Source organism: Carcharhinus amblyrhynchos, chromosome 4 (assembly GCF_965287045.1).
Source record: "Carcharhinus amblyrhynchos chromosome 4, sCarAmb.v2.hapA, whole genome shotgun sequence".
Lineage (NCBI taxonomy): Eukaryota > Metazoa > Chordata > Chondrichthyes > Carcharhiniformes > Carcharhinidae > Carcharhinus > Carcharhinus amblyrhynchos.
The window spans coordinates 22,091,675-22,106,641 of NC_137327.1; the positions used below are offsets into that span (position 1 = coordinate 22,091,675).

The following is a 14,967-nucleotide window of genomic DNA, read 5'->3' on the forward strand; positions in this document are numbered from 1 at the left end:
ATTTGAAAGAAGAGTCAAAAGGAAAGTAAACCTTTGGTATGGGGGGAGGGGAGAACATCATAATCTTGGAGGCAGCTTTAGCAATTGATACATGCTAGTTTCATTTAATATAAAAAAAAGCATGTCAACAGACTTAAAAAGGGGAGCATCAAAGGTGTTAAGACTTTTCAGGTGACATGAATCGCATATCAATCCCATACGTTTCATGACTTACAACAATTTAAATCTTAAAGAGTGGAACAGTTAAGATTTCTCTTTGTGCTGCAGTCTCATCAGAACAGTAAAATCTGTTGATACCAATAGCTTGAGAAATCAAGGAAATTATTTAATGTCAAAAAGACATTAGTATGAAGGAATACTTTGCAAATTAATTTTAAAACAAATTACATATGTATATCTCAATTCTTCATTTTACCCAAAACTTGAATTTATTTTAAACCCATTGCAATGCACTATAAATAGTGATTACTTCTTGCTGCATTCTTTTTTATGAATAGCCTAATCTTAGAAAACGAAAACATACATTGAAAACTCAAGTAGCACACTCCCATTATTCACATTCTTAACAAACTCCAAGAATCGTTGTAGGCAAATGGAACCCGTCTGGAGTTAGGGTCATTCATGTTTCTAGTTTATTCCACTCAGATTGCAAGGTCAGCTAAGACTGCACAGCTAACATGCCAGTTTATGGCTTCCCCCCACTACCAAGCAATTCTTCTCAAACTTTGACAGCTAGGCCCAGCATGGAATAAAAACATCCAATCGCAAACACTTATTTTCAGTAAAACTGCTCACCAGGTAATTTAGTAAAGTGCTAAAGGGCAGTACAGAAACGAGCTGACAGTACATGCAGCATATATTTCACAGCACAACAACATTTCATCAGGAAAACTTTGGAGTTTAAAAGTCAGCAGCTCTTCAGGACTGCTTTGGCAGAGCTCATCACCAGTATCACTGGAAGTAAACAAAGCCCAGTCCATCACTCAAACCAGCCTCCCACCCATTGACACTGCTTACACTTCCCGCTGCCTTGGAAAAGCAGTCAGCATAATTGAGGACCCCATACTTTCTTCCACCTTTTCCGTTGGGAAAAAGATACAAAAGTCTGAGGACACATACCAATTGACTCAAGAACAGCTTCTTCCCTGCTGCCATCAGACTTTTGAATAGACCTACCTCGCATTAAGTTGATCTTTCTCTATGCCCTCGCAATGACTGTACCACTACATTCTGCACCCTCTCCTTTCCTTCTCTATGTACTTTGTCTATATAGCGCGCAAGAAACAATACTTTTCACTGTATACCAATACATGTAACAATAATAAATCAAATCAAAAAGATGAGCATAGGTTGACTTTACCATTCACAAGTGTGGATGGGTCCTCCACACCTGTTAGGGTGGGTGCACACAAGACAACCATTAGTTCATGTCTTTGGTAGGTCTGGCAGGTCAAGTAATGCATGCAGAACATTGAGCCAAATTAACCACTCAGATGCCAGATGATTCTTCCAGGAGGAAGAGTTACCAGAGGAACTTATAGCTGAGAAAGAACTGAGACGGTTTGGAAGTAAGCAGCACACTTAAATTTCAGAACAGCAACCACTTATGTAGTGAGCAGGGTGAGTCCTCAGGACGGCACAGGAGCCCAGAGGGCGGCACGCTGACACAGTGGTTAGCACTGCTGACTCTCAGTGCCAGGACCAGGATTCAATTCCAGCCTTGGGTGAATGTCTATGTGTTCACCCCATGTCTGTGTGGGTTTCCTCCGGGTATTCTGGTTTCCGGAGTACTCGGAGGAAACCCACACAAACATGTCCAGAGGTGTGCATGGATTGGCCATGGTGGTGGTCCTTGATAGGATGCTCTTTCAGAGAGTCGGTGCTGAGTCTATGGGCTGAACGGCTTCCTTCTGCACGTAGACATTCTCTAAATTCTCACCATCTTTCAGGACAAATTTGATCCATTGTGGCTGGCAATCAAGACTCTGCTGTAATTAATTGAGTTGTTTTGATGACATTTTTTCTCTAACAAACTACTTAAGTGCATTCTTGCTTTTTTTAAAAACTCAAAATATAATTTTTAAAAATCGTTCTTTTGCTTCATTGGTCTATGCTTACCCTGGGGGTAGAGGTCTCTCCCACGTGGTAGTTTTGGTGTTGTGATCTACGTAATATACTCTTCCATTTGGAAGCACTCGCTGTTCCCATCTGAAAAATAAGCCACAGGCCTAAATGATAACGCAGTTCTAAACGCTCATCATGTATTAATTCTAAAATCTGGGTTAACCTACTCAACGGAGGAATGAACTCACAGCCCATTCTGAAATTACAGTAAGCATCAGGTGCTCCAGGATGATTCAAGATACTGTTTGTGTATTTCAGCAAAGTACCCATGTTTTAACATGTTCATTTCTTACCTCTCCTAATTTTTGAAGTATTTACTTTCCACATTGTTGGCCCAAATCACAACTAACCTGCATTGTTATTACCTAAGGAGCAAAATTACAATTTGTGGTCCTAAATAATTGCTCACTTATTTAATAGCAATCTAGGGTTTTAAAAATATAAAATGTCACTGCAGAATACTGCTGAAAAGAAATATAGATCAAATGATTTTTAGAAATCCGAAATCAAATGCTCATTTCTCTTTTTCAAAAATGTGTGTTTGAAGTATTACAAATTACATCGGCTTCCTAGGTTAATGGCTGGTCTCTTCCAGTATTGGCAGCTTGCTAACTGATATAAACAAAAATATAATTCCCAGTTTGACACACAAAGAATCTCTGACAGAAGTTACTCTTGGTATAATGTCTAACCTAGCCATTAAATAAAGCTGGTCTTGAAAGAACACAAAGGTATCATTATACCTTGTTGAATTTACTTAAAAAAAATCACTCAGCTGTTATGAATAGCAGATCGATACTACCCTAAAAATGAATGTTGTCATACTTATAACAATGTAAATTCTGTCAATCTTTTGCAAAAAATTCCCCTAGAAAAAGGAAATAGTGCCACATTAAGGAAGGTTCCATTTAGATACAGAGCAGAATTTTTCCAAAAAACAATTAAGCGTCATAAAGATGAGAAAACAGGAACGATCCACACCAGTCTCTCAGGCATGTGCTGCACCGCAACTGTCAACAGTCACTTTTTTGGAGAATAACGAGATGCGTGCCTGTACTCATTTCACAAAGGCGCTTCGATCTTTCAGTGCACCGGGAGGCCCCTCCCTTCCCCCACGAATGTCAGAACCGCCTCCCGCCCACACCATTGGCAGAATGTTCTTCAACCTCTTCCCCGACACGAGTCCATAGGATCAATACCCTCCAAATGGTAATCCCATGATGACTTCCGACATGCTCCCCATAACGAGCCCTGACATGCCCCCCCAGCAGGACTCCTGACATGATCCAGCCCTGCACAACTCCTCCGTCATACCCCCTAACCCTTTACACTGCCACTGGCAGACTAGTGGTTCCCAGCTTGCAGTACCAGGTCTCCTGGTGGGCATTGCCTGATGGGCGCCATCCAGCCACGCCACCTGGGAGTTTTCAAGGTCTCTGAGCCCCCAGCGTGGTCATCACAGCAAGTCTCTGGAAGTGGAGACCTGTAGTGTTTCTCATTGACATGACCTCTGGCTGGAGAAGTGGGATTATTCTGGGAAGGGAGGTCGATTGTGTGCCAAACTCGCAAATGAGATTGAAATTCAGTCAATTTCATGCAAATTGGCCTCACACCCTTCAGGGCGTGGTTGACTTCCCGCCATTGGGAAGGTGCTGGGACGATCGCAAACTGTTTGGAGCCAAGCACAAAACCGATTTTTAGGCCCACACACTATTCTTTGGGATTGGAGTAATCTGGTAATGTTTTGAGAAAAATTAAGTTCACATTTTGTCATGGCAGAACTTCTTTTGTTGTGAAAGGTTTCAAAAATTTATTCCTGTTCTTTGACAAGTTAGGACTTAAAGTAGCATTTCTCCAAAAGAATGAATAAAATGAAATCCTCTTAATTTATAATTTTGAAATAAATAAAACAAGAAATATTGTGTGTGTGTTTTATGTTAATCACATCTTGGCAATGGTCAAATGGCTTGAAACACTGTATCCACTGAATGGTAAAAAGAAGAAAAGAGTGACACCAGCACGTTCATCTGCAGTTTGCTTCTCTTAATTACGTCCCTTTATTTTCTCCTCAATTGGTTTTCCCAACACACCATTGCCTGAAGCAAATCCAAACTCAGTGGAGAAAAATGCTCATCAAGCACTCCTGAATGAACTTTGCTGATCTGATCAGAAAGCATATCCCCAGATTGCAATACTGCCAAATTAATCATGTGGCAGCTTCAGATGGTTTTCAAGTGCTTCATTGACATGACAAAAACAATACTGTAATAAATTGAAATTCTGATTTCTCCAAGTATCTCTCCCTTTTAAAATGATTGATAGAGCATAATGGTTTATAGCAGATCATTTCAAACATTTATGTAACTTTTTTTGCCAATGCCCAATTCAATTCTTGGACTTCTTCAGTTTGCAATATCCTGTAACATTTCACCGACCAATGTAGGCAATCCCTCAATATAAAGCCTATCATAACTCTTCATAATCTTAGAACTAAATATGCTGGATATGTTCCTTTATCTGTTTTAAAGCATCAATCATGCTAAACAGAAGCTGATTGTCACTGAAATGGTCTTCACTCTCAAGTGAATTAGTGGATTCACCACTCTTTGAGGTCAGAATGTATTCCAGACTGAAAATCCTTCATTGAAAAAATTTTGCTCGAGGACCAATTTTCTAACACTAACAGTTTGTAAGAGGAACGAAGCATAGAACTGAAAACTCCCTTGTCTGAGCTCATAAATGGACTACTGTACACATTCCAAATTACATGTTTACCAAACATTACTTTCTCATATTTATTTTTGCTGAACTTTTCTAAACTTTATTCCAGAAAGTTTTATGAAGTTATACAAATGAACTTTTCACAAGATAATTCTGAAGTTGAACTAAATTGTTCTCAAACGTTTATTTAGCTTTATGTACTAATTTTCTCAATGTCTTTGGGTGAAAATGGATCACACTTACTGATTGTGATAGGTTTTATGAAACTGAGATTACACCATACAAAACTTTAGTTATGATAACATAGAAGTTCCTAACAGAGAGTCATTGATATAAATAATCCGTCTGCAAATGAAGAGCACATAGTATTAGTGCCTACTGCATAAACGGATGTAAAAATCTTACCATCTTAGGCGTGGGGATGGGGGGGGGGGCATCTGCTAGTGCTATGGAGGGGGGTTTAAACTAACTTGCCAGGTGTGTGTGAATCAGGAGAAAATATCAGAAAGTAATACCAAAGCGCACAGAATACTGGGAGAGATAACATTAGAGCAAAGGATACCAAGTTATTAGGTGGGGTCAGAGTAACAAAGAGGCATGAGCTGTAGTTTGCTTTCAACATATAAAAGCTTCTCACAAAAGGTGCTATTTTTCACTGAAACCTTAGCACAAAGACTTCTCCTATGCAAAACTCCTCTGGTCTAAACACCATTCTGTGAGACATGGTAAGTAACCGAAAGTTCCTTTGCAAATAAAAAAAAAATCAGACTACACATAGGGAAATCTTGAAAAAAAAGACGTCCACTTATATAGCGCCTTGCAAGACCTCATGATGTCCCAAAATGCTTTATAGCCAATAAAGTACATTGGAAGTGTAGTTGCTGTTACAATGTTGAAATTGTGGCAGCCAATTTGCGCACAGCAAGCTCCCACAAAAAGCAACATAATAATGTTGAGATAATCTGTTTTACTAATGTCAGTTGAAGGTTACATATACATTGGCCAGGACACTGGGGATAACTCTCGATCTCTTCAAAATCATCCCATGGTAACACTAATGCCCATCTGAGAGTGCAGTCTCCACTGTCTCATCCAAAAGGAGTTTTGTATTGCTCCAGAGGGTCAGCCAACATTTTGTGCTCAAGTTTCCAGAGTGAAATTTGAACCCACAACCTTCTCATTCAGAGATTAAGTGCACTACCACCAAACTTCGGCTGACACAAAAACATCTGGCAGGTATCTATTTTGCTACAGATGGGCCTTTAAATTTTATCCACTCATTTTACATTGTATTTGTATCACATGAGGTTTTTGGCACCTTTTGAATTATCTTATTAAAATTTAGAATACATTTCACAGCACAGGAGGAACAGACAGAAAATATGAAACGCATAAGCTGATTTAAAGTAAAGGTGATGCACAGAAAGATGGTGCAGTTGAGGCAAAGGCAAAAACATAAATTTTTAGCCAGTTCTCAGAACCTCTGGAGGAAGAAGCATCTTATTTAGCATAATCTGCTGCTGTCATTGGCAGTAAATCTGCAAGAAAAATCACTGCCAAAAGTTTATCATAGATCACAGTGTTCAAGTTGACCTTTGAAGCTTCAAAGTCCTTCCAAGTAATGGGGGAGTCGACTTATATGCCATGTGTACAATAAGCATTGATGGGCGCGCGCGTGTGTGTGTGTGTGTGTGTGTGTGTGTGTGTATGTATGTATGTATATCAGTGGGTCACATTACATTAAGGTGGTATTATTTATTGAGTAACTTAATTCAGCAAAGGTACCTTCAACCAGCATCAAAACATATTAAAATCATCAAATTTATTGTCTTCGGCATCCAATGCAAAGAGTTCATTGAATTCATTGAGTCATTTTGGCTGTGACACCATCATAAGGATCTCATTTTGGATTAGATTTGGCATATTTGGTCTCAGGATCAGCTCTTCACAACAAATCATCTTCTCCATCCGTTGAATTGGATATTCCTCACTTTTTGAATGATCTCTTGATACTTTGTACACTAGTAGCATCCCATGATTTCATAATGAAACCACACAAAATTTCAAATGGGGCAGCATGCATATTTAGATTTTTTATCCATCATTCATTCACCTACTCCATTTGGCACGAACATAATCTTTCAACGACTTGCTGAGGCATGCATCCAAAGGCTGAAGCACAGTCATAACTGCAACAGGGGTTTTATTTCCTTACATGTACCCCTTGATGTATTCAGTTGAATGAGATCTGAAGTTGTCCCACGCTATTAAGTTGCAATTTTTACACAGACCAATGGGGATGCCTATTCACACATTATTGATTCATAATTTCACCTCATCCATAGAACAATTGAAGCCCTAGAGTGCAGATGGTCATTTGGCCAACAGTCTGCACTGACTCTCCTGAAAGAGCATCTGACCCAGACCCACTTTTCTGCCCTGACTTATAGCCCCATGCATTTACCACAGCTAATTCACCTAACCTATACATTTTTGAACTGTGAGAGGAAACCCGAGCACCTGGAGGAAATCCATAAAAACATGGGAGAATGTGCAAACTCCACATAAAGTGTGACCTAAGGCTGGGATCAAACCCAGGTCCCTGATACTGTGGACAGCATTGCTAACCATTGTGCCACTATGCCACCCAAAATCCATCCAACCATTATCATGGCTTTGCACAAAATCTCCTGCAGGGAACAAAATTTTCATCAGAATTCTTTTCAAGCCTTTCCGTTCTGGTTTAGCTGTTGGGCACATCAAAATCCATGGACACTTCATCCATGTTGCTGATGTGACTGAATGGATGTTCATGCCTTTGCCACTGTTGGATGATGAACTGCTGGAAACTAGTAATTTTGATAGCAATGTATCTTTGTAGTTGGAGTGATCCTAGTCTTCTTTTACAATCATTCCATTCAATAAATAAATTCTGAAAACTTGGCTGGATTTAGGATTTGATTTTGCCCATTTCAAGGCATACATTGCATTTCTGGTGACAATATAGCATTCTGCTGATTTTGAAGGACTGTACCAATACATGCTTTTTGAGATCAGGCCAGTGGCCATGTTGTGATGGTGCAAATGGTCTTGGACAACATCTACGGGGTGGGATGCTTTTTTTCATTCTTGCTTTTCTCAAACAGCAGATTCCTCACTGCAGCATTTATTTGGTGTGTTTGCAACTGTTCTAATTTATAGTTCAAAAACAATTTCATACTTCACTCCTTTTGCTGGCAGGTACATGTCTGTTTGTTACTCACATACCATGCTCTGTGTAGGCATGTCTTAAGCTCCCAGGCATTTTCTTCACAACACAGCCCATACTACAACTTGATATGCCAGGTTAACTTATACTGTCGCAATCTACAGTGGATGCATTTAATTTATTTCATCTATAAGAATCCTCACACTAACATAAGAACATAAGAAATAGGAGCAGGAGTAGGCCATCTAGCCCTTCGAGCCTGCCCCGCCATTCAATAAGATCATGGCTGATCTGTCGTGGCTCAGTTCCACATTCCCGCCCTCTCCCCATAACCCTTAATCCCCTCGCTTATCAAAAACCCATCAACCCACGTCTTAAAAATATTTAGCAAGGCAGCTTCCACCACTTCAACGGGCAGAGAATTCCAGAAATTCACCACCCTTTGAGTGAAGAAGTTCCTCCTCAACTCCGTTCTAAACCGCACCCCCCCCTTTATCTTGAGGCTACGCCCCCTAGTCCTACTGTCCTTTCTGAGCGGGAAGAGTCTCTCCACCTCTATCCTATCCATCCCATTCATCATCTTATATGTCTCAATGAGATCTCCCCTCATTCTTCTAAACCCTAACGAGTACAAGCCTAGTTTATTCAGCCTCTCCTCATAGCTCAACCCCCTCAACTCCGGCATCAGCCTAGTAAACCTCCTCTGCACTCCCTCCAAGGCCAAAATATCCTTGCGTAAGTGTGGCGACCAAAACTGCACACAGTACTCCAGCTGCAGCCTCACCAGTGCCCTATACAGCTGCAGCAAGACCTCCCTACTTTTATATTCAATCCCCCTCGCTATGAAGGCCAGCATCCCATTCGCCTTCCTGACCACCTGCTGCACCTGCAAGCTGGGTTTTTGCGACTCATGCACAAGGACCCCGAGGTCCCTCTGCACCGTCGCCTGCTGCAGTTTTTCGCCACTTAAGTAATAGTCCTTCCTACCAAAGTGGACCACCTTGCACTTGCCAACATTAAATTCCATTTGCCAGTTCCTGGCCCATTCGCCCAGCCTATCTAGATCCTTCTGCAGACTCTCCACACCCTCCACGCAATTTGCCGTTCCACCAATCTTGGTGTCATCAGCAAATTTCGACACCATACACTTGATTCCCTCCTCCAGATCATCTATATAAATGGTAAATAGCTGAGGCCCCAGCACCGACCCCTGGGGCACTCCACTAGTCACCAACCGCCAATCCGAATAGCACCCATTGACCCCCACTCTCTGCCTCCTATTTGACAGCCAATCCTCTATCCACGCTAACACCCTGCCCCCAACTCCATGCCCCCTTACCTTCTGCAATAACCTCTTGTGAGGTACCTTGTCAAACGCCTTCTGAAAATCAAGAAAGACCACATCCACCGGCTCTCCTCTATCCACCGCCCTAGACACATCCTCATAGAACTCCAATAAATTTGTCAGACACGACTTCCCCTTAACGAAACCGTGCTGCGTCTGCTCTATCAAGCAACTCCCCTCAAGATGCCTTGCTATTTCCTCCTTGATGACTGATTCAAACATTTTACCTACAACAGACATTAAACTAACCGGCCTATAATTCCCTGCCTTTTGCCTGCCACCCTTCTTAAACAACGGCGTAACATTAGCCGTTTTCCAATCTTCCGGCACTTTCCCGGAATCCAGCGACGTTTGGAAAATAACCACCAAGGCATCCACTATCACCTCCGCCATTTCTTTCAGAACCCTTGGATGCATTCCATCCGGTCCTGGGGACTTATCCACAATCAGTCCCTCCAGTCTGTCGAGCACAACCACTGTTCTATGATATAAGTGTCATAACATGCATAAGTGTTGACACCAATTTGTATTCATATATGTAGTAAAACACCCCAAGGTACTACACAGTAGCAGATTCCAATAATAATCAACATGCTAAAAGATGAGACACTAGGCCAGATGTCCAAAGCTTGGTCAAAAAGATAAGCTTCAAGAAGCACCTTGAAGGATGAGATAAAAGTGATTTAAGGTGTAAATTCTGCAGCTCAGAACAAAGATAGCTGAAGATATTGCTGCCAATGATGGACGTAGGAAATGAGGACAGAGAGCTGAAAGAACACAGAACACAGCCTATAGGACTGAAGGAGGTTACACAGAGAGTGAGGGGTGGGACCATGCAGGGATTTGAACACAAGGATAAGAACATTAAAACTGAGGCATCAATAGACCGAACTCTATTGTAGCTTCAGTGAGCACACAGGGTTGATGAATGAACAGAAGCTGGTGCAAGTGAGAAAACAGGCAATGGTTTTGCATCAGCTTAACTTAATGAATGCCTCTATTTGGATGCATTGTTGGAAATCTATACAACTTTAAACTTAAAAATTTGAAATAGGAAAATTAGATGCTTCTTCAGCTTTTATCTTTCAAGACAAAAGTAGAAAGGAAGTTCATCAAGTCAATTTACCTTCAGAAACATTTCAGTAAAGAACGCATACAAAACTTCACCGCTAAGACTTCGAGCAAATGAATACTAACACAGATTGAAATCACAATTTACATAAACAAAGTATAAAAGAGCTACTTGCCAGGCTTTATAACGGTGAAGGCAGCATCAGTTCTACAAGCAAATGAATAAAGATCCAATTGAGACTAATTGTAGAATTGAGGTTTTCAGTGTCTACCAGGAAGTCAACAACCAAGAAAACAGTACCACATAGGCATACCACATAAAAAAACACTGATTCTTTAAACAGCAATGATCTATAACAATTGTGCAAGTCCTACTCTGGCTTTAAAGTATTGATTTCATAATTAAATAAACAGTTTTGTGTTTTAATAATTTAGAATTTTCTGACAGAAGTTCTCTAAGCTTCCTTTTGAACTCAAAATAGCTCTGCTTTTGCAGTGGATTGCTAAAAAGCATTTACTAACCCAAATACCAGTTTTACTGGGTACTTAAAGATTGTAGGTTGGGTGAATTAGCCATGGGGTAAATGCACAGGGTTACAGAGATAGGACAGAGGGTGGGCCTGGGTATAATGTTCTTTGAGAGTCGGTGTGGACTCAATGGGCTGAACGACCTCCTGCACGGTAAGGTTCTATTCTATTTTGTTGTGATTCTTGTGCATTCCTTTTCTAATAACCTCAGATTTTATTCCCATGAAAACAAATTAAAAATTATAATTAAAGTCAACCATTAAGGATTAGCTTTAAAGAGAGAGTTATTTTTCCTAGTTTTAGAAAAAGAAATTGTTTGAGAGACATTTGAAGAATATAATCACTAATTTGTTCTTTTTCCTGTTTATAATTGATGTTTTTTCTAGCCACTGCAACACCACAATAGTCTGGTCCATTTAGCACAGTGGGACTTATTGCACTACAGCATCCCCCATGGCTTTTTCGATGTTTAGTTGGCAGGGCCTGGGCTAACATAAATGTAGAAGAATTTCTGCTGGTCTGTACTCACCATTTTTTCTTACACTAGAGCCTTTTGTATTGTAAATTGGGTGTGGAGGGGGATCTAGATATCACAATTGTGCATTTACTTGGAAATTGTACTGCTGGTTTGCATGTAATCTAAGACCTAGGGAGAAGCATAGAGTATACAATGCCTGCAAAATGTGACTGTACACTCATGTATAAAGCATTGATGATGTGCTGCTCCATCAGAAATTAATAATGTGGTATCCAATCATCTATGATAACCATAATGCAATGTTCTGCCACTACAACACAATGTACCCAAAGCAGAGTGAAAGTGATGCTGTGAGGAAAACTCAGTGAAAAATTCCTTCCCACCAATCTAAAAACAAGAACCTGGGTTTATGCTGATATGGTTATCAACTGTAGAAGATATTGCAAAGGATGACATCATTTATAATAATCTTTGCATGTCAACTATGGCTCAGTTGGTAGCACCATTGCCGCGCGGGGTGAGGGGGCGACGGGGCAACAAGGAAACGTAGAGTTCAGTGCAACACGATCCCCAAAGAATATATCAGACAGACATTTCTCAGTAAACCACAGGCCCCCTTTTAAACCCTCCCTTGCTTCTACCTGCTGTTCATCAGGTTAACTCTACTTCAGGAAGGACTGTGAGGATTGTTCCTGTCCTCTCACTTCATCCATACAGTCAACCTTGCATGTGGTTTCTCTCCATTGCAGCGTCGCCCCACCCTCTTCCCAGTCCACCTAACAGAGCTTTACCAATATCAAAAATCTTAATGTATTGGTTCACCCCAGTCTTGTCATACATCAGGCTCATTCATGATGTACCATGGATCTCGCTCTTGCTCTGACTGATTCATCAGAATAGGGCTCAATCTTCCAGCCTTATATCATACTTGGTTGCTGCTCTCTCTCTTTTCTCTGGCATTCTATATGGAACTGGCAGCATGTCCTTGGAAATATAAGCCCTGACAGACCAAAATCCCCTCTGGCTGCAGGCTCTTCCTTTATCCCCAGCTCAAGAAGCAAAGCCAGCAGCCTCTCAGCATCATATCTTTTTTTTTTAAGTGACTCAGAATGTTTCTGGGCTGGGGAAAAGGATGGAAGAAAGTTTGATTAAATTTGTGGATTATATTCTGGTCTCCATGTCCTCCACACTCCCACTACCCCCTCCCACCTTCCCCCTCCTCAGCACTCAAGTCCCAGCCCTGTGACACATGCTGTTTAAAACCCGCTCCAGGCGGGTTTGTAAGTTTTGTGTGCCACAGAACCACTGGACTAGAAAGCATAAACATCTTTTTGATTTTCAGGCCAGATTTTAGTCCCACTAGTTCATGTTTGTAAAGTTTGATCAGAACTGTGAATTCATTATGAGTATGAAAAAGTCCATGCAGTCAAGGAGAATACTGAGATACAGGCTTTTAGACTAGATGGGATTGAGGTACATAACGAGGAGGTGTCAATTCTTGAAAGTATGAAAATAGATAAGTCCCCTGGGCTGGATGGGATTTACCCTAGGATTCTCTGGGAGGCCAGGGGGGAGATTGCAGAGTCTTTGGCTTTGATCTTCATGTCATAGACTACAGGTATAGTACGGAAGACTGGAGGATAGCAAATGTTGTCCCCTTGTTCAAGAAAGGGAGTAGAGGCCATCCTGGGAACTATAGACTGGTGAGCCTTACTTCTGTTGTGGGCAAAGTTTTGGAAAGAATTATAAGAGATAGGATTTACAATCATCTAGAGAGAAATAAATTGATTAGGCATAGTCAACATGGTTTAGTGAAGGGTAGGTCGTGCCTCACAAACCTTATCGAGTTTTTTGAAAAGGTGACCATAGAGGTGGATTAGGGTAAGGCAGTTGATGTGATGTATATGGATGTTAGCAAAGCATTTGATAAGGTTCCCCATGGTAGGCTACTGCAGAAAATGCAGATGCATGGGATTGAGGGTGATTTAGCAGTTTGGATCAGGAATTGGCCAGCTGATAGAAGACAGAGGGTGGTGATTGATGGGAAATATTCAACCTGGAGTTCAGTTATAAGTGGTGTGCCTCAGGGGCCTGTTTTGGGGCCACTGCTGTTTGTCATTTTTATAAATGACCTAGGTGAGGGTGTAGAAGGATGGATTAGTAAATTTGCTGACGACACCAAAGTCGGAGTAGTTGTGGACAGTGAGGATGGATGTTACAGTTTGCAGAGGGACATAGGTAAGCTGCAGAGCTGGGCTGAGAGGTGGCAAATGGAGTTTAATGCGGAAAAGTGTGAGGTGATTCACTTTGGCAAGAGTAACAGGAGTACAGAATATAGGGCTAATGGAAGGACTCTTGGTGGTGTTGACGTGCAGAGAGATCTCGATGTGCATTTGCATTGATCCCTGAAAGTTGGCACCCAGGTTGATAAGGTTGTTAAGAAAGCGTACGGTGTGTTAGCTTTTATCGGTAGAGGGATTGAATTTCGGAGCCGTGAGATCATGTTGCAACTGTACAAAACTCTGGTGCGGCCGCACTAGGAGTATTGCATACAGTTCTGGTCGCCGCGTTATAAGAAAGATGTGGAAGCATTGGAAAGGATGCAGGAGGAGGTTTACCAGGATGTTGCCTGGTATGGTGGGAAGGTCTTATGAGGAAAGGCTGAGGGACTTGAGGTTATTTTCGTTAGAGAGAAGGTTAAGAGGTGACCTAATTGAGGCATACAAGATGATCAGAGGGTTAGATAGGGTAGACAGTGAGAGCCTTTTTCCTCAGACGGTGATGGCTAACACGAGGGGACGTAGCTTTAAATTTGAGGGGTAGTAATTATAGGATGGATGTCAGAGGTAGATTCTTTACTCAGAGGGTAGTAAGGGCGTGGAATGCCCCGCCTGCAGCAGTTGTGGACTCGCCAACTTTAAGGGCGTTCAAATGGTCAGTGGGTAGGCATATGGATAACACTGGATTAGTTTAGGTTAGAGGGTCATTAGATTCGTTCCACTGGTCAGCGCAACACCGAAGGCCGAAGGACCTGTACTGCGCTATAATGTTCTATGTTCTATCTGGGGATTTTTATTTTGCGACCTAACTGGTACGTCAAGTAAAATATTACAATTTGATTGAAATTATAGTAGCTCTTCAACTGGAGCTGTCTAATTGAATCTCATTTTACTGCCCTTTCACTTTCCTTTCAAAGACCTATCCAATTTGCAATGGATGCTACAGTCTGTGTCTCAAAAAGCACTTGTGGTTAAACATTCAATGTGTGGAAAGAAAAATTCTAACTTAGTCTTTGCTTGAGTAAATCTTCTGTATACCTCTTTGCAACCAATTTGTTATTCACTGGAAGTAATCTTTCACTATTTACTTTCTTAAAACTTTCATAAATTTGAAAGCTTCCAAGAGAAATCCCTTAGCCTTTTTTCAAAGTTGATTCTTAAGTATAATCTCTCATCCCTGGTATATCACTGCAGTCAAGCTTGGTATGTTCCA

At 41.1% G+C, this 14,967-nt stretch overlaps 1 protein-coding gene across 3 annotated transcripts in view; it reads right to left on the reverse strand.

The window, feature by feature from the left end:
• Window positions 1–14,967, reverse strand: part of wwp2 (WW domain containing E3 ubiquitin protein ligase 2) — a 214,609-nt gene that overhangs the window by 72,137 nt on the left and 127,505 nt on the right. For all 3 annotated transcript variants that reach the window (XM_080186797.1, XM_080186798.1, XM_080186796.1), the window contains exon 9: window positions 2,119–2,208. In XM_080186797.1, the coding sequence (XP_080042923.1) occupies window positions 2,119–2,208 (90 nt within the window). The remainder of the gene's footprint in view (window positions 1–2,118; window positions 2,209–14,967) is intronic.